The 25,883-nt window shown below is 52.8% G+C and overlaps 1 protein-coding gene across 6 annotated transcripts in view; it reads left to right on the forward strand.

The window, feature by feature from the left end:
• Window positions 1-25,883, forward strand: part of SCUBE3 (signal peptide, CUB domain and EGF like domain containing 3) — a 106,786-nt gene that overhangs the window by 61,834 nt on the left and 19,069 nt on the right. For 3 of the 6 annotated variants that reach the window (XM_025181014.3, XM_006115649.5, XM_025181015.3), the window contains exons 7-10: window positions 1,690-1,737; window positions 14,382-14,498; window positions 18,246-18,368; window positions 21,936-22,052. In XM_025181014.3, coding sequence (XP_025036799.3) covers window positions 1,690-1,737; window positions 14,382-14,498; window positions 18,246-18,368; window positions 21,936-22,052 — 405 coding nt within the window. The remainder of the gene's footprint in view (window positions 1-1,689; window positions 1,738-14,381; window positions 14,499-18,245; window positions 18,369-21,935; window positions 22,053-25,883) is intronic. The other 3 variants (XM_025181018.3, XM_025181016.3, XM_025181017.3) reach the window with 1 other exon arrangement.

The following is a 25,883-nucleotide window of genomic DNA, read 5'->3' on the forward strand; positions in this document are numbered from 1 at the left end:
AGCTCTGTGCTCAGAGGCTCTTGTCGCCTTGCCATCCCGGGGGATAATGAGTTCCACGTTGTTCAGGCGCGTGGGGAGGAACGCTGCCCAGATGCTCGCCTGCTTTGTGCTGCCAGGCTCCTGCTCCCTTGGGTCAAGCCCAGCAGCTTGGCTCTTGCTCAGTGAACTGGCTCGGCCAGACCCCCTGAGGTGCAGGGAATGGGGAAATGGCTCCTCCTGCTCCTTCTGGCCCGCTGCTGTGGATCAGACTGGGATCGCAGAGCACCTGTGGGGAAGCAAGGTTGAAGCCTGGGCTAAGCCCAGTCCTGACCCAGTGAAGGCCCTGGGACCTCAGCCGTCCATTTTAAGGGGAGCAGCAGTTACAGCTTTGTCTCCCCTCCGACTGCTCCAGACCCCCGTTCTGAGGCTGCCCAGGCCTGGTCTGTTACAGCTTGGCTGTGACTCTCTGCTTGGCCTCCTTTGGGCTGGCATGGACCTTGCCACCACAAGACCCCCAGGGACTCCTCTGCAAGTGGAGGTGGGTTCAACCCAAGGGTCCTTGTTTCCAAACTCCCTCTCCCACCCCCGACCTCAGCGCTCTGGCTCCGGCCTCCTTAGCTTGTCCCCTGTCCACTTGCCAGGCCTCTGCTTCCCCAGAGCAACCCCACCAGCATGTGTGTCCCCTTCACTTGGGGACCTGGCCTCCCTAAAGCCCCTGCCCCAGGCCTCAACCTCCCTGGAACTGCCTGTCTCACGTCCCATACTGCTTACTCCTAAGCCCCTTCTCTGGGCCCGTTCTTCCTCACGCTTATCTTCACCCTGCTGGGCAGGGTCTGCCCCTCCCTGAGCCGCCTGCAGCCTGGCTGTGTTCCCCTTCCCTTTCTCTCCCGGGGTCTGCTCCACCCCTTGTCAGGCTGGGTGGGTTCAGCCCACAGGGACATTTGCCATGCGGCTGATGGCAGAACACAGCTGGTGACTTGAAGCTGGTGATACGGGGTCAGATTCCCAGGATGGGCAGTTATACGCCAGAAGGCGGGCACGAGGGCGTGGAAGTTGCTGTCCGATGAAGGAGCAGAAAAGGATGTACGTTAAAAGGCTGGCCTGCTTGGGCTTGCTCCTCCTTGGCCCCAGTGCAGTTCAATGGACTGTAAACTGATCAAGTTACACTAGAGTGAGCGGCCTAATGAAGACCCCTTAATCTTTGCTGCTATTGGTTTAGTTTGGTAAATTGCTGGATTAGGTTTAGTCAGACTCCCTTGGACCCAGTACACATGCTTCTAGATCACAACCCCTTACACGTCCCCCCTAAATTGCATCCTGCCCCATGTTGAGTGGGCGATGCTATGCAGGCAGCAACCCATAAAGAGCTAGTCTGCAGTAGCATCTAACTAGTGAGGAGACAGGTCAAATACTAACCAGCTAACACTACTTCTCATTGCACCTCCCCCTCTTTCACTCCCCCCACCCCGCCCCCCATTGAATCCTGCCAGTCTTGCTTTCTGCGTGGCAGGCCTTGCGGTCTGCTCTGGGTTGCGACGGGCTGGGCAAGGGTATGGTTTGGTGAGTCGCGCTCAGGTCTCTGCACTAGGCATGCTGGGGCGGGGGAAAGGGACGAGAGCTTTGCGGCTCTGAGGCAGAGCATGCGAACGAATGGAAACGCTGAAAAGGCAGGACACTGTTTCTAAATGACTTTTTTATAATGTTAAACAGGGGAGAGGCACTTCCAGCAACACGTTACCCCCCAGACGTTTTCTAATGGTAAATATGTTTGTTCTCTCTATCTCTTCGAGGCGTCCTAACCATCTCGCCTTGGGATAATAACGGGGCACGGGGTCTGAGCCGTCCACCTAACTGCATGCCACGCTTCCTGCCCTAGCGCATGTGGCTCCAGGGTCATTAATGAGGCACTTTTCCCCCTCTGATGCTTACTAACCTCCCCCGCCATTGCTACTCCTAAACCCGCTGCAGCCAGACCAGCCTGAGTTGTCTCTGCCTCTGGAGACAGAAAGAGATAGGGCCATCCCATGAGGAACAGAGTTTGTGCTGGGGCTGGGAATAGCTGCCTGCTTTGCTTGTGTTTGTGACCAGTCCTAACCAGCTTTACAGCAGAGGGTGAGTGTCGGTAGCACAACCACTCGGACTTTGCTGGTCTCGGCAACCTAAGGTCCTTTCTTCAGTCTCCACGTAATGGATCCGATCTTGGTTTCTCTCCTATCACAGTGCATGCTTGCAGCTGTTAGTCCCAGCATGCAATGTTCCCAGGTGCCCCCACTAGCATTGCATTGTGGGAATTGTGGTCTCCAAAGACTGTACCGCTGTGTCAAAGACTGTGGCCGCAAGTGGCACTGTAGACCTCCCCAAGTCACCTTTTCAAAGTCCCCCTGTTCAAAATAGATGTGGGGGGGGGGGAAATGTTCAGTCTTGTAGCTTATTTGTCTACTCATGGAGTTTCAGAGCAACTGAAATTATTTGCAAATTCAGCAGATAGTTGTGGCTAAACAAAAAGAAAATGAAAAAAAAAGTTTTAAAAAGTCCAAATGGCACTTTCAAAATTAGTCATTTTAACTTTTGTTTTGAAACAATGTTGCATTTAGAAATGTGGCTAGATTTTGATGTTTGTTTAAATTAGAAGGGTAATAAACATAATGGAACAAACACAATTTTGTTTTGGGTCAAAAAAAACCAAACAGTTTGCTTGACCCCCAAACATATTTTTCATATTTAGGTTTTGTTTTGGTGAGGAAAGCTGAAAAATGTCAGTTTCGACCCAAAATAAACAGGTGTGTGTGTGGGGGGGGGGGTTGGTTTCGGGGGCATATTTTGGCCAACCTGGAAATGCAATTATTTGTTCCACTCTTGTTTGCTCCACTCTAAGCCTGTCCCAGCCAGTGGGCAAGCGGTGGCCTCCAGCGTGGCTGTGGTTTAACACACTGTAGCGCATGGGACACAGGGTCACGGTGCGGGTGGCCAACGAATGGCACGATTCGGTAGTTAACTGAGATGCCACCTACCTCCATTATGAAGAGACTGTCCCAGCCCAGAGCAGCCAGGAGGTTGCTGAATGAGGAAGGTCAGTGTCAGGACTAGAATCCGTGACTCCGGCTCTCTCGCCAGGGTTGTAATTTGATCTGAAGGTCAGCGGTTATCTGGTCAACCCCCCAGAGTCTTTTTTTCTTTTGCCTGCTAGGCTGCCTGTCAGCTCAAATGACAGCCCTGGAGCCGGGGCTGAGAGTCGGTCTAGAAAGCACTGCCATGCTCCGCAGTGGGGCAGTGGCTGGTGTGGGGTTGAGACAATAGGGCTTTGCAGGAAGGAAGGGACACAGTGCCATTGGGACAACATCCTGAGGTGAGTGAGGGTCCCTTCTGCGTTCTCCCTTGAAAGGGACTGCGAAGGGGCCAGGGGTCTTTTCCTCTTTGGTTTGCAAAGGGGGGGATTGTGCATCAGTGATGGTCAGTGCCCTCTCCTCTTCCCAGCAGGCAGTTCCTCTAGCCAGGAACCCAGAAGCCTGGGCATCTGTTCTGTCCTATATTTTATTCTCTGCTTGGCAAAGGATAAATGCTCTTTTCTCCTTCTGTTGGCCTTTGCTTCTGGTTTGGACTCTGGGGAACGTGCCAGCCATGTGCACTCCCTGACGGATACTCTTCTTCGCTCTTGTCCTGCTGCCTGGACTAATGAGACAGAGATCTGCCGCGTGGCCTCTTCCCCTCACCACCTTCCCTCTCCTCCCCTCTCTCTCCCTCCTTGCAGCTGGGTGTCTTGCCGTGAATCGTGGAGCTGTCAGTGTCCAAGCCCCACCCCAGGGTCTGTATGAGTTTGCTTCCAATCTCCATAGATCCCCTGCTGGTTTGCCCACGCCCATGTTTGCTGTGATACAAGCAACACGAATTCAGTGCATTAACTGTCATATACTAATCTTTGCTGACCCAATGTAGGCTCTGTGAAATAAAGCAAAAGCTCAGGTTTTTTTGCCAGCCCGTCCCTTGAACTGCCCCAAGATTTTCCACCTTCACAATCATTGTCTTGCTTGTGCAGACTGGTGCTCATACGCTCCATGTTTTCACACATGCAGACTCCCTGCCCACTTGTGCACCAGCGCACGGGTTTGAGGCCAGCAAATCCAAGCACATGTGCAAATACCATGGGGACAGGAGAGGTGGCTGTTTGAAAATTTGGCTGAGTGTGTTAGACAAGACCTTGAAACTAAGGAAATAGTTCCTCAGACATGCGCACGAAGGGAGATACAATGGTGCGGTGGCTTCTCATTGGGTTTGGCAGCTTTAATTGGCCCCTCCAAATTTTTGCATAGGATACTTACCACTTTGCATAGCAAAATGCAGGACTATGTAGCACTTTAAAGACTAACAAGATGGTTTATTCGATGATGAGCTTTCGTGGGCCAGACCCACTTCCTCAGATCTGGCCCACGAAAGCTCATCATCTAATAAACCATCTTGTTAGTCTTTAAAGTGCTACATTGTCCTGCATTTTGCTTCAGCTACCCCAGACTAACACGGCTACATTTCTACCACTTTGCATAGGATACTTTGCACTTATCGCCTTTCATCTGAAGATCTCAAAGCACATTACAAAGGTACGCAATAGCCCCACTTTAAAAGTGGAGAAACCGAGGCACATCAAAGGTGAACTGACTCGCCCAGGGCTAGAATCCTGGAACTCCCAGGCCTTATTTTCAGAGGTGCTGAGCTCTGATAGAGCCCGTTGATTCCAATGGGAGCTGTGGGTGCTAAGCATCGCTGAAAATCAGGGCCTTCCCTTGTTATGGCCACTAGAGAAACCTGCCTGCTGGCTTTTAAAAGCACATCCCAGCACCTTGCTGTTTTTTCTCCTGGAGGTTTGTTGTTAATTTTGCGGGTTGCAATGTTGGCGTAGTAGCTGCAGTTGCACAAACAGCTGTCATGAAGATGTGTCCTCGGAGGGATGTAATTAGAATAGCAGATGCTACTTTTGAGGGGAGGCTTTGCAGCACATTACCCCAATTTTTGGCCACTTGTTCTGCATATCATCAATCCATTACTCCCTGGCAGGCTTAAATCACTCTACTTGTGAAGCACCCTGCAACCCTGAGGTCACACAGAAAGATCTCTGTGATAGGAGGCTAAGGACTTTCTCTTCCTGTGGAACCTGCTGCCTCCACAGCACCTCCTGCCTTGGGAGCCAGGGCTGCACCCTAACCTGCTCCGGCATTAAGAAGTTTTCAGTAGCGTGGTTATTGCCTTGGACAGGCTGGGGAAACCCTCTCCGCAGTTACTGTGTCTCAGCAGGTGTGGTTTTGTACTGCGGTAGCAACCGGTCCAGACTCTCCAATAGCGGATTGGATGAAAGTCACAGGATTGAATCCTTCAGCAGCTGTTTTCAAGGTTGGTAAGAGCCAGTTCACCCTTGCTCAGTCTCGTAGTGTGGACAGGGCAGGCATAAGATTGACAACATCTGGCTCTTACATTGCGCTTTTCATCCACAGATCTCAGTGCTTTAGAAAGGAAGTCAGTATCGCTACTCCCAGTTTACAGATTTAGAGAAACTGAGGCCCAGGGACTTGTCTAAGGCTGCATGCCAGAGGAGCCAGAAATAGAACTGAAATCTCTTGAATCCTAGTCCAGTACACCCTCCACTAGGCTACGCTATCTCTCTGTCAGATGTACCAAGTGAGGCTTATTCCCATTTCAAACAGGACTAACCTCCATCAGTGTTTTTGCCAACCTGCACAGACGGTTTGCACCCGTGCATCTTCTGGCTGGAATCAGCCTGGATCTTCTGCATAGACATGGCCTAATCTCCTTTCTTGCCCGCTCTTCCTTTTAAGGCTTTCCCAGAATTGTTTTGTTCCTCCTTGGATGTTTTCATTTGGCAGAGCGCAACTAGTTCTCTCATAGCTGCTGAGCAAAGCTCTGCGGTGTTTTAGTTGTGGTTGGTTTCACTTTTGTACCATGCCCGGACACATTGTGATGGACTCAATAGGCATTAATTAAAACAGTCCCTGCTTATGAGGATGAGAAATCAAGGACAGCAGTGAGGCTTCTGAGATGTTGGCATCATCCTGCATTCACTCTCCTTCTTGCAAATCAAATGTAGATCCACTGAAATCAATGCAACACCTCAGGGTACGTGTCAGAATTGGTGCCCTTTTTTTCCCCTTGGTCTAAGCTGTGCTGTGGGGATTTAACCTTTCCATTCCACATGAGCCAAGTCTATATGGCAGCATTAGTAGGACTGTGCAGTAGAAACACAGGCAGACACAAGACACACGGAAAACCTAATACTCTGGTAACAGGCTACAAATAAACCAAGGACCGTTTGAGGTTAATGATCATGCGCCTGATTTTTCCAATGCTGTGAACCTTGTGTCCTTATTTACATCTTGCAGAGTGGGTGTGAAATGCTACCAAATCAGAATAGCAGCAGTTTGCCCCCACCTTGCACCCACTTTGCATTAGGGTAAATGACTAAGGTGCCAAGTAAGGAAAATCAAGCTCCACCTGTTAAAAACAGAATACCCAGCAAGTCCATTTCCTAATCTCTTTTACGAAAAGCACTGCAGATGTGACAGAATTTTTACAATCTCATGTAGTTTGCCCCTGTCTAGTGGCTTGCTTTAAGCATTCGCTTCAGCTCAGATGATGGAAAACTGAGTAACTGGTTTAATTTGTGTTCATAACTGCTGGTCAATTTCACATGCACCAAGGTGGAGTCTGTTTTTCCTTACATGTATGTAAATCAAAAGTCAGTGGAATTACACTAGTAAGAAGGAAGAACTCTGAGCAAACCTTAGCACAAGGCTGAAGCGTGGGGGTTGCAAACAGAGCAGAAGAAAGTTTGTGTTTATTTTGTTTTTGATTTGTTTAAAGGCAACATCTTTTCCATTGCAGGGCAAAGTGTATTGTGACATGCTGGAGAATTTTCTCTTGGTCTTTATTTGTGTCAAAGCTTATTTTTACAAAACTTTGAAGACGAATTTGACTTTAATATTGTTAGTCTGCTTTCCTTTAAGGAATCTTTGATTTTTATCTGAAATCTCAACATAGTCCAGCATAGAGAATTGAAAAGTAATTTCCACAGGACTGTTCATTGTTTTTTCTGGTGGGGTGTTAGCTCCTTGAAACTTTCCTTTCTGACTCAGATATAGGCTGAAAACAGTTTGGGAAACTGATTTCAGATGAGACATACAAACACTTATGGTTATTATAGGTCTTGTGGCATGTGAAAAGTAGGGATGTTAATTTCCACACTGCCTCCAAGTTTCATTTGGATACAACAGTCTTTTTCACTTCCCTTCCTAAACTGTTGTGTAATGTTGTACTATGCTGTTGAACAGCTGTCATGTTCACCTCAGAGGTGGCTGCATTGTAGTAGTGGGTGAATGATCCATATATACCAGTTACACTTGTCCTTTCTGGCTTTAACATTTATGCATTTTTTTATAATCTGTAAATGTTCATTGTCATTTATTATTGAAAGAACATCCTTCCAAGAGAGGGACTATGTGCAGGCAGGGACACGCTGGACTAGGGAATGCAGGAAAATAGCCGGGGTTCGCATCTTTTCCTTGCCCCCATAGTTCCAAAGCTCAGTGTAGTGGGGCACGGGGAGACAGCCAGGAATAATAAAGGAGGGTGTGGAGCAGCTGTGGCCTGCCCGGATGCCCTGGAACAGGGGAAAGGTAACGTCAGTGCTGGTATCTGAGTTGTTGTTTTAAGCCAGAAGGCTCTTTTTGTTTGCTGGTGAGCTGTGCAGTCTGCAGCCTGCTCCGCTGCTGTGCAATGGTCAGGGAAGGAGACGACAGCTTTCGGGAGGGGAGGCAGAGGAGGCTTTCCTCCCACTTGCCAAAACCCTGTGTGGTTCGGTGAGTCATGCTTACGCACCCTGGGCCCGCCACCCAGGGCTAATATCCGCGCAGAGCAAGGGATCCCATCGCACACCCCGTCTCTAAGGAATGCGCTACAAGCAAAGCACTGTCTACGGGGATCTGAGACAGGCAGGGGCGAACCCGGAGCCATAGTTTGGCTTCGGGTGTTTTTGGAGCCTCAGTCTCCATTTCAAAGGCCGTTTGAAAGTCCGTGAGACTTAGGTTCCTAAATCTCTTAGGCACCTTTGAGAATGTTGCCCTTTGTCTACCTACCGCCAACTGCAGTGTGGCCAAGCAACATCTAGGCCAGTGGTCTCCAACCTTTTGGGGCTGCTAGGCGCCCGGGGGCAGGGCTGCGCATGCGCCATGTGCCCGGGGTGCAAGAATGGCTCGGGCTGGCCCTGGTCACTCGGTGGGAGCACATAAATGCCCCGGCGGGCACCATGGCGCCTGCGGGCACCGCGTTGGGGCCACTGATCTAGGCAAAGCTGCTCTGTGCACTGGTGGAGCCAGGCACCAGGCAAAACGGCACCGGTGCCAGTCCCTTTCTGTAGCAGCTTTGCTTGTCTCCACGAGGGTCCAGGTCCAGATCCTTAAAGGTATCTAGGCTCCTAACTTCCAGTGATGGGCCCAGGTGCTGATCAGATGTATACGGGTGTAACTCCATTGAAATCAGAACTATGCCAGCTTACTCCGACTGTGATCTTGCATGCCCCGCGGCACTATCACAATAGCGGAGTCTGGCTGACTGGGCTCTTGCCTTCCTCCATGTAAACAGAGCGCCACGGGTCAGATGTGAATTCCATTGGTTTGGAATGGTAGGGTGGGATTGTCGAAGGGGCCGAAGGAGTCAGGCGCTGGGGCGGGATTTTGAGACATGCTAAGAGCGCAGCTTCAGTTCCAAGTTATTTCATCGGGGAGCATGGAATTTCGGCGAGGGGTGTGCCTAGCTCGTAGGCTCCTTGCACATGCCAGAGGTAACCCTTTCAGGTGGCACCGTCTCAGTGGTTGGTAACACAGGAGGGGCCGTTATTTTCAGAGCATCATTTTTACTTTGATGGTTCCCTTGTTAAATTAAGCTGCACTGGGTTTTTCTGGGCTAGCTACTAGAAGAGCAGCCAGACCTAAATTAAGTTGTTAATGAAGATTGAATCAAGTTTCTCTTCTAGAATATTAGTGCCATGGCTTCGTGTATCACTTGGGCTTTAAGAGTCCTGATTTGCCACCTCCCTCGCAGTAGGAAGTCCTTGGAAAAGAGCAGAGTCCCAGTTTTCTTCTTGTAAGGGAGCAAGTGAAGTGTAATTGTCTGATGCATCCATCTAGCCATGTGCTCTAGTGCTGGGCCTTGGAATTGTTCTGTGCACGTGCTGTAGCTGCCAGTTTTCATGCTGTCTCATAATAAGAGATCCTCCTGGTCCGGAGGCTGCATGCCCTAGTAGATGGGCTGCTGGTCTGGCAATCGGGAGAGATGTATTCTAACCTAGTCCCCATTTGACTTGCTAGGTGAGCATGGATTAATTTGTACCTGGGTTTCCCTTCCAGCCCATATGTCTATTTAGGGTGTAAGCTCTTTGGGGCTGTTACGGTCTCTGACCGTGTGCGTGTACAGCATCTAGTACTATGGGACCCTGAGCTTGATTGAGGCCTCTCATTGCTATTGTAATACAACCTGACGCTCTTGGTTCTGCATATAAAGGTCATAGGGAGATAGACTCATCACTCTGATGTGGAAGGAGCACCAGGAGGTGGAGCACCGAGGCAGCCACTAGAGAGAGACATGTCCTCCAACTCTGTCAAATTTTGGCATGCAGTGTGTTCTCTCTGCTCCTCCAAGCGACTGTCACCCTGATGTTTCAGTTCTCTACGGTCGCACTATTCCTACACTGAGCACAAAGGCCTTTGTGGGACTAGAACCCACTAGTCCCTATCTCCCTATTCAGAAAACTGACTCAGACCTACCTGACCCCTGTGGCTGAACCATGAGTCATTGGCTGAACCATGCCATTTGTTCACCTCCAGTTCTTGCCTCACTGCAGATGTCCCTAATGGTGATACAATTATCCAGCGGTAGTATTAGTATTAGTATTTCCAACAGAGGGGAGTTCCGGGGGTTGGCTGTGTGCAATGTAAGTATCCCGGTGATAGATAGGTAGAGAAATATGTCCTTAGCATTACATTTTGTAACTCTACTGACCATTAATTTCATAGAATGGTCCCTTTGTTCTCTTATGATGAGACAGCATAAAAATAGCAGCAGGAGGACATGCACAGAATAATAATCCCAAATCCCCAGCGCAGCAGATAGGGGTAGGCGTTTCAGTCAATTACACTTCATGCGGTTCCCGCAACGAGAGAATTTTCTCTTTTCCAATGAATTTCTTTGGTGGGTTAGCACATTATGTTCCTTGAGCCCAAATGGCTCATTCATCCAAGCAGCTAATGTTCTGGAAGGGAAATTTTATTGGTCTTCATTAACAACTTAATGAATTTCAAAGCATTGTTCCAGTGGTTTGTACAAAAATGACGATTTGGTTTCACAGGGACATTGCGCAAGATGAAAATGTTGCGTTTAATACAATGCTTCTTTATGTGTTAGCAGCAACGATGAGCTTGTTGATCCGAAGTAATTACCATTTTAAAAAATCAAACATGGCCTTTGCCATTGATGTGGTCTGTACTTGGTTCTTTTGCAAAGCATCGTTCAGCTTGAACAATGCAAATAGATTTGTCATTTTCACTTCAAGGAGCCAATCCCATTGTCCGTACCTCGGTTTACACTGCCAGTGAAGCAAGGTGCTGCTGAGTATGAGTAAGGATGGCAGAATCTGTTCCAAATTTCAGAATCGCACGGGTGGCTTTTGAAAATCAAATGGTGAATGCTGAGTAACATTTTCAAATATATCTACCTAATATAGGAACTTAAATCCCATTGACTTCAATAGACTGTCATATCAAAATACCTTTGAGGATCTGGTCCTAAGTCATGCCTGAAAACGGGGCTCAGACATTTCTGAGAATTGTTATCAGGTGAGCACTTGAAAATCTGGCCCCATGTTTCTAGTTAGATTCACTTCTCGTCCCCCTCTTCCCTGTCCTTGCCTAGCACTGCTGTGTGGGTTGCAAACGCTGCACGAGCATCGCTAAGTTATCCCCCGAATTCTGTTCCCCTCGAATTATAATATTGTAAAGGGAAAAACCATTTCTACTTACATGGGGTTTATACAACTTTTAATTTTACTGCCCCTTTGCCTAGCTTTAAACATGAGAGGAGCCAGCATGAACTCCATGGAATTAGTCACGTGCTTAAAGACAGGCACAAGGTCCTTGCTGGGTGTGGACCAGAACAGCCTGCTCCTTTGGAAGGCCGGAAGTCTCTTCCAGTTACAAACAAACTCCATTTTCCCACTCCCTGGGAGTGGCCGGTGGCGACATGCAGGGCTTTTACTAGCTCGCATGTGCTCCCCTGAAACCAGCCAGCAAACTGCGCTCTCACCTCAATTCCCTTCGCCAAACCTGCCTGCACAGCTGCTCTGGCTTTTACCTGTGTTACATCTGACATGCTGTTTTAATAGACAGAAAAAGTGGCTCCTGGTAGAATGGACCAGTCCCCATTTCCTGTCCGCCATGCTTCAAGCAAGGGAGTCCGATGTTCCTAAAAAGCAGATTCTTTGATGGAGAGAGGGCTGTCTAGGGTTAGAGCGGGGGACTGGGAACCTGGACTCTTGGGTTCTTTTTCCTGCTGTTCCGTTGACCCAGCAGGAAACCCGGGGTTAGTTACTTAGATTTCTTATTCCCTCATTTTACCGATCTGTAGCCCCGGGATGCCAATGCCAATGAACGCCTCAGGATGTAGGGCAAGCTAACAAAAGCTGGTCTTGTGGCTGGAAATAACATCAGAGTGGCCATACTGGATCAGATCAAAGGTCCATTTAGCCCCATCTCTTGTCTTCAGATACTGGCCAATGCCAGGTGCCCCAGAGGAGATGAAGAGGACAGGGAACCATCAAATGATTGCCCATTCCCAGCTTCTGACAAACCGAGGCAAGGGACACCACTCCCGCCCATGTTGGCTAATGGCCATTGATGGACCTAACCTCCATAATCTAACTAGCTCTTGTTTGAACCCTTTTATAGTCTTGGCCTTCATGACGCCCTCTGGCAAAGAAGGCAGGACAGAAATGCAAAGCATTCGGAAGGCTGTACTTGCGTGGGATGTTACCAAGTAGATTTCTGGCCCACTTTTGACCTCCCTTAAAATGCTTCCAGTTATATTTCAATTTAAGCTAGTAGCAATTGTTCTCCAGTACCTGAACATTTATTGCAAAAGAAAATCCACACTATTGATGAGACATTAGGAATACCTAGTGGCAACAACTGTTCGGCGATTCTGTAGGACCTACTTTAACATTTTGCGCTCTGTGAGTCCCTTTGCTGGCCGCGAGCCCCGTGTTGTGGACAGGTGCGATGTTGGTGCACAGGTAGATGCCTGGGTCTCTTCCGCCCTCCCCCTGCTTTCATGGGAAACAAAGAATCCGTGCTTTCCAGATGGAGAAAGCCAAGCTCCAGGTTTCCCTCCAAGGAGCGGTTAGAAAAAACACAGGGAGAAAAGATCCTGCAAGTTCTGTGTGTGTGAGAGGGAGGGAGGGAGAGACAGAGACGGCCTGACTGTTCATCACTGTGAGATGGTGTCACTATTAATGACTGTGACAGGAAGGGGCCGGCGGGCACAGCTTCTGCAGGCTCCTGGGCAAGGTGGGGTGGCTGCACTGTGCAGCCACAAGGGGCATGGCCTGGAGCAGAAGAGGTGGGGAAGGGGTAGCCAGACTGCAGTGCTTCCCTCCCCCCGGCCCTCACCATGGAGTGTTCAGCACTGAGTTCCAGTGGTGATTTAAAGGGCCCAGGGCTCTGGCTGTCCCACTGGCTCAGTAGCAACGGCGGCAGCCGGGAGCCCCAGTTCTCTTTGAGTCACCAGGCTCTGGAGCAATTGTCCCTTTGCCCTCCTGCTGGCGAGGTGTCTGTTGTACCAGGGACTCAGACACCCACACACAGGCAGGTGTCCTCTTCACCGGCAGAAAGCCCTGCCCTGGGTTTTGTGGCTCTGCCATTACATCCCGACCACACAAGACTGTCAAAGTGGGCTAAGTAGGCACGTGCTGACAGTAAGATGCCCCAAACGGGCGGGGGATGTCTGTACGGGCGGGAATGTGCGGGCGAGGGATCTCTGTACAGGCAAGAGATGTGTGTATGGGCAGGGGATGTCTGTACGGGCGGGAATGTGCGGGCAAGAGATGTCTGTGCGGGCGGGGGATGTCTGTGCGGGCGGGGATGTGCAGGCGAGGGATGTCTGTGCAGGCAGGGGATGTCTGTGCGGGCAGGGGATGTGCGGGTGAGGGATGTCTGTACAGGCAAGGGATGTCTGTGCGGGCAGGGGATGTCTGTGCGGGCGGGGATGTGCAGGCGAGGGATGTCTGTACAGGCAAGGGATGTCTGTGCAGGCAGGGATGTGCGGGCGAGGAATGTCTGTGCGGGCGGGGGATGTCTGTACAGGCAAGGGATGTCTGTGCGGGCGGGGGATGTCTGTGCGGGCAGGGAATGTCTGTGCGGGCGGGGGATGTGTGTGCGGGCGGGGATGTGTGGGTGGGGATGTCTGTACAGGCAAGGGATGTCTGTGCAGGCAGGGATGTGCGGGCGAGGAATGTCTGTGCGGGCGGGGGATGTCTGTACAGGCAAGGGATGTCTGTGCGGGCAGGGAATGTCTGTGCGGGCGGGGGATGTGTGTGCGGGCGGGGATGTCTGTGCGGGTGGGGGATGCCTGTGCGGGCGGGGGATGCCTGTGCGGGCGGGGGATGCGTGTGCGGGCGGGGGATGCGTGTGCGGGCGGGGGATGCGTGTGCGGGCGGGGGATGCCTGTGCGGGCGGGGGATGCCTGTGCGGGCGGGGGATGTCTGTGCGGGCGGGGGATGTCTGTGCGGGCGGGGGATGTCTGTGCGGGCGGGGGATGTCTGTGCGGGCGGGGGATGTCTGTATGGGTGGGGATGTCTGTGCGGGCGGGGATGTCTGTGCGGGCAGGGATGTGTGTGCGGGCAGGGGATGTCTGTACGGGTGGGGATGGTCTGTGCGGGCGGGGGATGTCTGTGCGGGCAGGGATGTCTGCATGGGTGGGGATGTGTGTAGAGGCAGCTGCCTAGCCCTGTGACACCCGCACTAACATGCGAACAAGAGCCATCTAGATACTCCATGCGGCTGCCGCCTGGGATCCAACACTCTGGGTCTGAGCTCGGGCAGCCAGCCTGAGTCTCCCGTGCCCTGGCACAAGCCAGTCTGCCTGCTGCGGTGTGGACAGACCCTTTCCAGCATCTCGGGCAGGGGATGCCCAGAAGACAAGTAGCGTTTGCCGTTCGTGCCGTTCAGCAGGCAAAGGGCCTGAGGCTGGAGAGGGCTGGGCAGGAAGCCCCTCAGCCTGGCGGGTTTGCACCTCGCTCCTCGATCGGGCGCCCTTTAAAAGCAGGCGTTGCTCACCTCTCTCTTCCCCCCACACAGAGACCTGTGCCGTGAACAACGGGGGCTGTGACAGCAAGTGCCACGACGCAGCCACGGGGGTGCACTGCAGCTGCCCGATGGGCTTCATGCTGCAGCCGGACCGGAAAACCTGCAAAGGTAAGGGGCCAGCGCGCGAGGGCCTGGCAGCTGTGAGCCCAGCTTCTGCGGGGGTGCGTGGAGCCAACAGCTCTCCCTTGGGGGATTATTCTCTGCTGGGAGAAACTTGGCTTAGATCGCTTCGGGGGCACATCCAGCCTTGGCGAGAGCAGGCGGAACTCCCTGTGACGCGGATGGGAATAGGCCGGGTTTGGACACGGATGACTCCTTCGCTTGCTGCGACATCCCACAAGCCATTCCGGGTGGGTGCAGAAATCCAGGGCCATCTTTCCTATGGGCCCTACTTCATGGGGGCTCCTGCCTGGGAGAGTCTAGGAGTGCCCAGCTGCCCCGAGTGTGATCCCTGCATGATAGTGACATTCCTCCCCAGCTCTGCCTCTACAGGTTATTCTTCTGGGCTGGTTGTGCCCTGCTCTGTCCAGGGCCAGGGCTCTGGGAGAGTGGGGGGGGAGGGGGAGCTCCGGGGGCTCAATGCATGGAGAAATGTGTCAGTGGCCGTGGAATGGATAAGACAGCTGCTTATGTTTTAGCTGCGTAGAGCTAAGAGGCCATCTTCCTCTCTGCTTCCCGTCCCTCGCCCCTCCCCATCAGCCCCACCACAACTGGCTCTGCAGCGTTCACTCTGGGATTAAACCCGTGTGGAAGAGCACTGCTGTTCCACGAGGGTACGTCTAGACGACAGGCTTTTGTCGACAGAGGCTTTGTCAACAGACACTGTCAACAAATCTTCTTTCGACAAAGAGGGTCTAGACTGCATCCAGTTCTGTCGACAAAGCAAGCCGCTTTGTCGACATGAGAGTGTAGACGCAAAGGACAGCGTAGATGCAATAACGCCTTCTGTCGACAGAACTCGTAGAACGAGGTTTACCGCCGTCGACACAGCTGCCGAGTTCTGTGGACGTTATGTCGACAGAACTCAGCGGTAGTATAGACGCAGGAATAGTTTTGGTGACAAAAGTCCACTTTTGTTGACCAAACTCTGTAGTCTAGACACGCCCTAAGTGTGCCCGGAGCCTGGGGCTGTCTCTGGAGGATTCTGGGCCAGGCAGGGCGCTGGCTTTTAAGAACAGAATTCTCAGTGGAGGTGGATCCTCGTGCATGGGTGGGTCACCTTTAGGTGCCACTTGCTAGACCGTGTGTTTGTGGTAGATCTCTACTGAGGTCCTGCCGCAATGGATGTTGTGTTAGATCCTACATGGGAGAGCTGAGCCTAGATACTACGGTGGTGGGCACCGTGGCGTGTGCATGGATCGACAGTCTGGGGCTTAAGTGCCTCACTGCAGCAGGACTTCAGGCACAAACATTCACCTCCTCTGAGGCAGCCGAGGGGGGGTGTTCGCCCCCATCCCTGTGAAATCCAGGAGCAGGGGAAGGTTCGGTCAGCTGGCAATCACGCAGCCTGGCACCACAAACACTGTGGTGGGCTCGCCATTAGAGCAGAGCTCACTGTGCCCGGACTCCTGCATGCCACCCCCAGTGACTCACTGCTGGACTGTCCGCAGCTCAGCCTGTCTCGTCTCCCTCCCCTGTGAAATGGGGTTGAAACATCCTAGGAAGGCTCATGGGGAGGGCTGTTCTTATGATGAAACCCCTTGTCCCATTATCCCAGCGTCAGTGTGGATGTAATGTTTGCCCAAGTGCTTTGAGGTTGGTGGGATGGCAGATCTGGAGGTACGCACGCAATGTGTGTGGCACTGCTGGGTGGCTGACACACCCTTGCTACAGCAGAGATAACCCAGGGGTTGGCTGTGTTTGCATGGGTTGTCTGGATGAAGGCCGATCTGGATGGGGCTGTAACAAAGACAAGCGCCTTCTTTCCTGACATGGTTTTCACCTGTGAAATTTGCACCCGCAAAACAAACTGTAGGTGCAAATGCAAGTCTGAGTGCTTCCTGGAGCTGGAATTAAATAAAAACACTGGCGGAATGGCCTGTCTTCCATTGTGCTTTAATTTATCAGCAACTCTGTGCATTATTTTAAAGGCAAGGAGGAATATTTGGAGGTTTTAGGACTCACTCCAACACACATGCATGTGCCCATGGGTGGGTGTGAGTGGCAAAGGCAGATCTGGTCCCGCACAGCTACAGCCGCACTGTGTGCTGTCCCTTTGGTGGGAGATCCTTGTCTTGGCCAGGCCCCGGAGAGACGGTGAAGCTCCGGGAACGGAAAGCGCCTGCCCTCTGTCTTGTGGCAGTTGGGGATACTTGACCGTAGTTGAAAGCGCCATCCTGCTGAAAGCCATCTACCTGCCTGACCGATTCCAGACCCTCTGGGCTTCATTAGCACTCTTCAGAGCACACTGCCGCTGCGGTTCTGCAGCGTAATCCCCCCAGCCACATCCCCTGCGCCTGGGGTTTTATTACGGCTGGGAGCTGTTTTACGGCGAGATCACTCACAATAATAAAAGAAAAGCCACAACCCCTGGGAGCTGCAGCTGGTGTCCTGGAGCTGAAGTGGGGGAGGGATGCGAATGAAGCTTTGGGCAAGGTTTTCCTGAGCTCTTACCTGGGATTTGTCAGCCCAGACTCACTCTGTTTTACAGGCCGTTTCCTAGCAGTAAATTTTCTGCACCAACCCAAACCCAACCTTTTAGCAGGTTATAGGACCTCTTTGGACATGGGGGGAGAGGGCGTTGTTTATTGTTTAGTGTCACGTATTGTCGAAAAGTCAGGAGGCGGTAGAAACCAGCATGTTTATTTTGTCTCACTCCTGTTCTCCAAGGGTGATTTTCCCTTTGTTTTCTGCCAGTCTCTGTTTCTAACACATGCGTTCCCCAGGGTCTCTGAGAGCCAAGAGCCCTCAGGCCGACTCGCGAATGAATGGCAACTGTGCCGAATCTTTGTGTCCTTACAGATGCTTTCCACCTGGGACATCCAAGCATTCTGCAGCTATGAATTCATCTTCCTTTCACCGCTGCGAGCCGGGTGCATGTTATAGTCCTCACTGGACAGATGGGGAAACCTGAAAGGATGCAGAGTCCTGATTCCCTCCAGACCTCTATTGTGTTATCCTGTCCCATCACGGGCAGCTCCCCAAAGGCCCCAGACCGTCCATTAAAATCACCATCAAAACTCCCTTTGAGCTTCAGTGTTGCATCAGCATGGGTGTGTCTAGACTACATGCCTCCGTCGACGGAGGCATGTAGATTAGACAGATCGGCAGAGGGAAATGAAGCCGCAATTTAAATAACCGTGACAAACAGCTGATCGGCAGAGCGGGGCAGCCATTTAAATTTAAATGAAGCCGCAATTATTTAAATCGCGGCTTCATTTCCCTCTGCCGATCTGTCTAATCTACATGCCTCCGTCGATGGAGGCATGTAGTCTAGACACACCCTAGCTGTCTAGCTGGCAATTCCCTCTACTGTAATATCTCTCCAACTCATCTGATGAAGTGGGCTTTACCCACGGAGCTCGTGGATCCTAGATATTCATTCGTCTCCACAGGACTGCTCGTTGCTTTGTAAAGGAGTGTGTCTCGGTCAGCCAGCCAGTACCGCTGGGATAGAAGGCAGCGCTGTTGGGGACCCGAGGCTTGGCTCACACAGGGCCTCTGTGACGGATGAGCGAATTGAACCCCCGTTTCCTGATTGCCGGGCTAATACCCTAGCCTTCAGGCCATCCTTTCTCTTTGTGGGTGGCTGGTTCCTTTGCCTCTAGATACAAGCCACCAGCTCTCTTGCTGGTGTCGCTGGTTTCAGCCAGTCTGTGTAATGGGATGTTTTGTGTCTCTACCCCACCCCTGCAGATATCGACGAGTGCCGGCTGAACAACGGTGGCTGCGACCACATCTGCAGGAACACGGTGGGCAGCTTCGAGTGCAGCTGTAAGAAAGGCTACAAGCTGCTGATCAACGAAAGGACCTGCCAAGGTAAGAGCCTGCCGTGCCAGGTGGCGTGAGAGCTGCGGGTGTTGGCGCGGCGCCAGTCCCCCCGTGAGCGACGCCATGGCGCTCAAGTGACCCAAATGGGGTTGTGCGGTGGTGCCTTCCGGCGAGGAGTTAGCCACGGAGGTATTTCTATTGCTAAGAACGTCACCCCGGAAAACGTGGCTTTGCCTTCGCATCAAAAACGCCCCATGTCCCCAGAGCAGAGGGCCAGGATTGCTCAGCCACTGGATAGTGTTCTCAGATTGCATGTGCGTGTGGGGAGAGGGGTTTCCCATTCTCAGATTGCACGCGCTTGTGGGGGAGGGGTTCTCCGTTGTTCTCAGTGCATGTGGCCTAGAGAGGATTCTCCATCGTTCTCACTGTGCATTTGAGCAGGTGGTGGGGAAGTTCTCCCTTGTTCTCAATGTATGTGCAATGTGGGGGGGTTCTCCATCCTCCTCCCTGTGGTTGTGCGTGGGAGGGATTCTTCTTGTTCTCAGTGTGCATGCAATGGGGTGTGGGGGGTTGTCCATTGTTCTCCCTGTGGTTGTGCGTGGGAGGGATTCCCCTTGTTCTCAGTGTGCATGCGCAAGCAGGGGAGGCAGAGGGTTCTCCATGGTTTACAGTATATGTGGCACAGAGGGGATTGTCCATTGCTCTAAGTCTGCATGTGCATGGAGAGGTTCTCCACTGTTCTCAATGGGAGCTATTGGAGGCTGGGCAGATTTTTGAAAATTTGGCCCCACAGCACTCCCTGAGTCTCAGAGTTCGGCTCCTAGACTTCTCCCAGGCTTGAGGCCATGAGAGAGATTTAGTGACCCAGCAGTGAAGTCAGGTTCCTGAGCCAAACCTCTTCACGCTTCCGGGGTGTCTGGATTTTGGGCTCTGATCTGGGCCCGTCTCTTGAGTCCGGGGAACTGGTCTGAAATTCCAGGGGTGGCTCTGTCCACAGTTGGCTCTTTTGTCAGCTGAGTCAAGCCACTGAGGGTGTGTCTAAACTACATGGCTCCGTCAATGGAGCCATGTAGATTAGGCTGATCGGCAGAGGGAAATGAAGCTGTGATTTAAATAATCGCAGCTTCATTTAAATTTAAATGGCTGCCACGCTCTGCCGACCAGCTGATGATCAGCTGTTTGATGATCACCTTGTTTCACGAGGCATACCTGCGCCGGTCGACAAAGGCTTCCTTGTCGACAGCGGTGCGTCCAGACTGCCCCGATCTGCCGACAAACAGCTGATCATCAGCTGGTTGGCAGAGCGCGGCAACCATTTACATTTAAATTGTGGCTTCATTTCCCTCTGCCGATCAGCCTAATCTACATGGCTACATAGACGGAGCCATGTAGTTTAGACACACCCTGTGTGTACAGCTGCAGGAACCACTGGTGAGGGTCTGTGGCTTGTGCTACATGGGAGGTCAGCCGAGATGATCATAACAATCCCTTCTGGCCTATGAATCAACTAACTAGCTCCCGGGTGAGCCAGATAACATCTTAGAGACCACAGCTTACAACCAGCATAGGAGAGCCTGCGGGCGTTCAGTGTTAGTGCACCTTGGCATGTCTTTCTGCAGAGCGTGTGCATCCACGTACCAGCGAGATGTGTGGCTGCATGCACGCACACGCTCCCCTCAGCGAGGCTGATGATACCAGCCTAATGGCACGCTGCATCAAGGTGCCCTTCGAACCCCTGGGGACATGCGCAGCCTCATTCAGACCTGACGCGCCTCCCTCTTTTTACAGACCAGGAGTATTGTTTGCTGCACAAGCCTTTTGCAGAAGACCCGGGGACTGGAGTGACACCTCAGGGGCTCTGCTACACTCGCTCTCACATACACACGCTCACACACACTCACTCTCACACACACTCACTCGCTCACTCTAGCCATTTTCTTTTTCTGAGATCTGTTCTCCTAAGAGACAGCCCGGACTCACATGAACCTTAATGAGAATAAACAGCCTGGCCTACCCCCCTCCTGCCCTCTTCCCTGGGAGATGCCCGTAGCCAGGTGCCCCAGCTGGTAGATATGAGTACGGGTGGGGGTCTAATCTGGGGTCGTGCTGTGATCTGTAGCAGTTTGTTTTCACCCACGGAGATGAGGCAGGGACTGGCTGGGTGACCATGGAAGGGTCCAATCCCAGTCCCTACAGACCATTTCTGCTGCTGCTTTTAGCTTCCTCCATGCTCGTTGTACTTGACCTTCCAGGGAGCATAGAAAGGAGACGTTGTGTTCACTGCTATTTAGAACAGGGGAGCAGGAGCCAGGCCCCTGGGTTCTCTAGTCCTAGCTCTGTCGTGGGCTCACCTCCCTCTGTTTCAATAAATGGAATCCTCTTTACCCCTCTCCCTGGCTGAGGGAGAGCGGTGCCTTGCGATCCCCCTCTGAAGGGCCCAATGGACATGCAAAGGATTAGCCAGCTGAGGCCCCGTAGCTCATCTCAGGTGTGAACAAGACCGGCCTTGAGATGAAGGGGGTGAGGGGAGGGGTATCTGCCTCCCTTGCGATGCCACGGTTCCCAGGCCTTTCCTGAATCAGCTTGTGGGCCTTTCATTGCGGCGTTCGCGTCAGAAGCCGTGATGTGCTGGGGTTTGACAGAGCGTCCTGTTGCCAGCCGAGTGCACAGGCCCTGGCCTGGGGGGTGGGGGGAGGTAGTAGAGGGCCAGTGGGCCTTTGGTGGCACCTCTTGCATCTGCCTCCAGGCTCTGCATTCTTGGAAGTTTGGTCTGATCGTGGCAATGACGCTAACAAGTCCAATGCCACAGACATAAACCTGGCAGGCTGGGTTCGCCTCCTCAGGCTGTCTCTCCCTCTGTCCCCCAGGGCAGAGCATGTGATGCTGGCTCCTATCTTGGAGGGGCTCTGCCAAGGGAGCGCAGCTTTGGTTGCCACTGGGCAGGTGGGGGACGCGCTGGATCACAACATGTCCCTGGACCCACGGCACTGGGAAGCTTGCAGCTGCTTTCACCCCCTCCATCCCACCCTTTCCATTCCAGCCCAGCGCCCTGGGATGTAGCCCTTGGTCTTGCAAAGTATCTCTGCCCTAGGGTACAGGCTGGGCTCTGGGCGGGAGATGGGGGAACGGGGGACCATGCACGGTGGTGCTCTGTCGCCCTCTAGTGGAGGCTGGGCTGTAAGCTGAGGTGGATGACAGGGATGGGACTTTTAGCTCCAGCTGCAGTAGAGACTCCTGCTGAGAGATCTCAGGTTTGCTGCCGACAGCCCACCCAGGGGTGCAGCTTTGCATAAGGCCTAGGGAGGCTCGGCATGGTAGTGGGGCTGGGAACGGGCTGTGCTCTTGGGTGCTCCTAAACTATGCAGGGTAAAGGAGCAGATGTTGGCATAGGTCCCATTCCCTGCTGGGCTTTGGACTTTGGACACCTCTCCGGTGCAGCGGAGAGAGTGGTGCATGGGCCTACATGGCGGTGATGCTGGTTTCACTCTTTCTGGGTGACACGGGACATGGGTGGGAGAAGCCAGCCAAGCCCCAGGACTCGAGACCCCACCCCGTGGAGCCAGCCCCCTGCTTGGGCCAGTCCTCACACTCTCTGCCTTTCCCTCTTCCTCCCAGATATTGACGAGTGCTCCTTCGACAGGACCTGTGACCACATCTGCGTCAACACCCCCGGGAGCTTCCAGTGCCTGTGTCACAAAGGCTACACGCTGTACGGACTCGCCCACTGTGGAGGTAGGGCAGAACTGACTGGGGGAGGGGAAATCTCTAGCCATCCCAGGCCCGTACGCAGGAATTTTGGTGGGGGGAGGAGGGGTTTGCTTTTTTTGTAAATCTGGAACGCAGATCGCTGCGCCTCTGCATTTTAACTGTAGGAAAAGCCCGGCAGCTCTTACTGCATTTGAAGTGCAGAGCTGCAGCACAGGTGTCGTCTGGCGCCGGCACGAATCAGGACTGCTCAGAACCGGCTCCTGGAGCTACCCCTGCCACGGCTGCAGAGCAACCCTTATCCACTAATTGTAGAGCCGATACGATTTGTATCGACTATACGACTTGCCTGAAAACTGCTTTTTAACATAGTCCTGGCTCATCTGCACTGTGCCATGCTTCACTGATAGCGCAGGCTAACGCTTTCCCACGGCACCACTCTGTGCTTCCTCTTTAAATCCTTCAGCCTTATGCCCTCCCCCCCCAGCTCATCACAAACATTCAGAGTGGGGCACCCCCTTCCCACCCAGTCGAAACAGTGGCCACAAAAATGACTTCTGATATTTTTCACTTTTGAATGTTTCTTCCCATCCGTGAGTTTCCATCGGAGGATAATGCCCAGCAGTCACCCTGATCTGCAGTGTGGTCAAATTGGGGAGCAGCACCATAGCCCCTTAACAGCCCTTCACATGGGCCATCCCTAAATCCAGGAACTAACCCTAACCCTTCCCCGGCCGGCCGGAGCATGGGGGAGGGAGGCTGGAAGCTTTCCCCAGCTGGTCGGAATCAGCCCCATGGAGGACCATGGCAGGGGGTGCATTCATACCCGTCACACACCCCTTGCGTACAGGCCTGCATCTCTTCCTTGAATCCCACCCTGGGCTATTTTTTTTGCCTCCCGCTGCCCTGTGCTAGGTTTCTCCTTTAGGGATCAGCCAGATCTGTTGACCTGGCACAAGTTGGTCAAACATCAAGGAAGTCACTGAAGCTGGGGGTTGTGTGTGGTGCACATTGGTTTCTGCCTCAGGGCACATAAACATTATTCTGCACATGGATGGAAAAGATCAGAGGAAGCACTGGCTGGGAGTCCCATTACTTGGACTACCTAAGGCTAGACTGGACCAGTTGCCAGAGAAGAGATTGTGTGGAACATTCTTGCTTTGTTTCCGGCTGTCAGGGGAGGGGCTGGGCTAGATGGAGCCCGGTTGGGTTTTCCCAGCTGTGACGCGCCATTTAGAATGGTTGGCCTGTGGAACTCACTGTTCCAGGAGCTGAGGATTCAGAGAAGGAAATGGACAGAAGTTAAAAAGAACAAGGGATGTAAAGCTCCCTGGGCCAGGGAGAAGCCAGTCTCCAGCTCTCAAGACACAGGAAGACACTTCCCTCAGAACTGCTCACATGAGTGTTTCTTGCACTTCACGTGGGGCTGTCAGAGATGACATCCAGGACTAGATCGATCGACCTGGCCTGACCGTTCCTGTGCTCCTAACATGGGGCAAATCTCCTGCTACCCAGCAGGAGACGGGAGCCATGTGTGTAGGGAGGGGGGCTATGCCAGCTCTGGCAATGGAGGCTAGCATGCAGGTGTTCAGAAAGGGTTGGGTGAGCCATGAAAGGGACTTGAGGCAGAGGGACCTCTGCAGTGCTCCTCTCTGGAATAGCAGAGTGCCTAGTGTCCCAATGTGGCATCTTTCCTGACTATTCCAAGGGCTTCTCCCCTTCGGATTTAAAAATGGGTCCAGTGCCTGGTACTACTGGTGCTAATACCCAGTAGCCTCTCTGTACTGCCAGTGGCCACGTTTGCGTTCCTCTGTATGCAGCAAGAGGAGAGGGGGTTCTCTCATTCTGATCATCCCCCTGAGTGAGTGCAGGAGCCAGACAGTAGTGTCTGCAACTTCAAACAAAGCGATTTGTGACTTGTCCGCGGAGGGAGAGAGGGGAAAACTCCCCAGAGTTCTTGGCACAACGTTAAGGAAGAGGGGGGTTACTTCAAAAGGTTTTGAGTTGAGTTTCCCGAATCAGATAATTCCCGCGCACAAGAGCGCCTGGAGGAACGGCAGAAAAGATGAAAAGCGCAGAGCTCTTTGTTCAGGCATGTCACAGCAACAGTGCGGTTTGCAGCAGGAGTTTTCAGGAGGAGTTACATGTGTCGAGGTACCGCAGATTACTTGGCTTAAGACAGACGCAGAAGCACAAAGAAGCACATGCAACAGGTACCTGCATGGACCACTGCAAAGATATGCCTATAAACTAGGGATGTAAGTGACTAGTCGACTAGCGGATAAGCGTAAGCTTATTGGATAGTCGACTAGTCCCTCAACTAGCCGCTTCTCCCACCCGTCCTTGCTGCAGAGGCAGCAAGGGAGGGCAGCAGGAGCTGGTGCTGGGGGGATCCGGCTTAAAAGCCGTTCCCCCCCCAACCCCATCTCTGTGGGGGGCAGGGAAGGCAGAGGGGTAGTGGGGACCTGGCGCGAGCTGCCCACCAGCCTTTTAAGGCTACCGGCTCTTAATACATTGAAAAAGCAGAAGCACAGCGAGGGGGAAGGCGTGAGCCAGGAATCAGCCAATGTCCCAGCTCTTAATACATTGAAAAGGCAGAGCCACAGCGGGGTTAGCTCCTGGGGCGGGAGCTAACCCCGCTGCGGCTCCCCCGCTTATCGACTAACGGACTAGTTGAGGGAAATTTCATCGATGAGTTGATTAAACTAAATTTAACATCCCTTCTGTAAACCCCTGGGACTCCGTGGCAGCCTGCGATGGCAGGGGACAGCACTCGATGACGTAGGAAGTCCCTTTCCGACACGTGTAGCCGCAGTCCAATGGCCAAACGGAGACTGCGCCTCCCACAGCCGGCAGAGACGAGCGCCCACCCAGGGGCGTATTCTCAGCCGGTGTAAACTGCTGCAGCGCCATTGACTTCCATGGAGTCAGTGCACACACAGTTCAGTTCAATGTGACTTGGTTGGCATAGCAGGCTGGACTAGTGGTGTCACACTCCCATATGTGAATGTGCAGTGAAACCTGTGCCCAGGAGCCCTCCTGATAAATGCCTTGTCCCTGTCTGCCCCACAGAGTCCTGGCTCCACGGAGGTCTGTAGGAGGGTTGCTTTTCACTTTTCACCCACTGAATTCAGCTCTGCTCCATCTCCATCATGTTTATACAGCCAGTCAGCCCTTGCCGTGGTTGAGTCAGACTGATTTCATGCCCACTTGCATGCAGACACAAACACTCAAGTGTGTCAACACAGACAGGCAGCCCCGCTCAGCCACGAGCACTGGATCACAGTATGTGCTAAACACGCTGGACGGGGTGGTTGGTTTGGAAGTGCCGCCCCTCCCAGGGGGACCCGAAGAGCTCCTTGAGGGAGGAGGTTTATAAAGCATCTCATAAAGCCCTGGGCTGTCTTAAACCGCCTGTTGGCTGCGGTTTGCAGCGAGAGGGGCAGGAGGCCGGGAAGAGCTCTTGGTTTGTGTCACAGTATGCAGGAATACACACGGTACTGGGCTCAGGACAGGGCTAATGAGGTGGATTTCTCTGATACAGGAGGTCAGACTAGGTGAGCAAATGGTCCCTTCCGGCCTTAGGTTTGATGAATCAATGAATGTGGGGGTGGCTGAAACAGACGAGAAACTGGCAGACGGACTCCATCCAGGCTGCAAAGCGGGTGTTGAGTGCAGAACTGCTCAGTGGAATCTAGTGTCTGTCTTCCGACGTCTGGCTGCTCTCCCATCCCAGCAGTGTGTCCGGTGTTCCCACCGGCAGAGAGGTGTCACACTGAAAACCAAAAGAAAACCCTCTCCAGCATTTCGGGGGCAATCTGGACGCAGGGTCTGGTCCCTCTGAGCCAAGCGTGTGTC

Source organism: Pelodiscus sinensis, chromosome 27 (genome assembly GCF_052426305.1).
Source record: "Pelodiscus sinensis isolate ZL-2025 chromosome 27, ASM5242630v1, whole genome shotgun sequence".
NCBI classification, from domain to species: Eukaryota; Metazoa; Chordata; order Testudines; family Trionychidae; genus Pelodiscus; species Pelodiscus sinensis.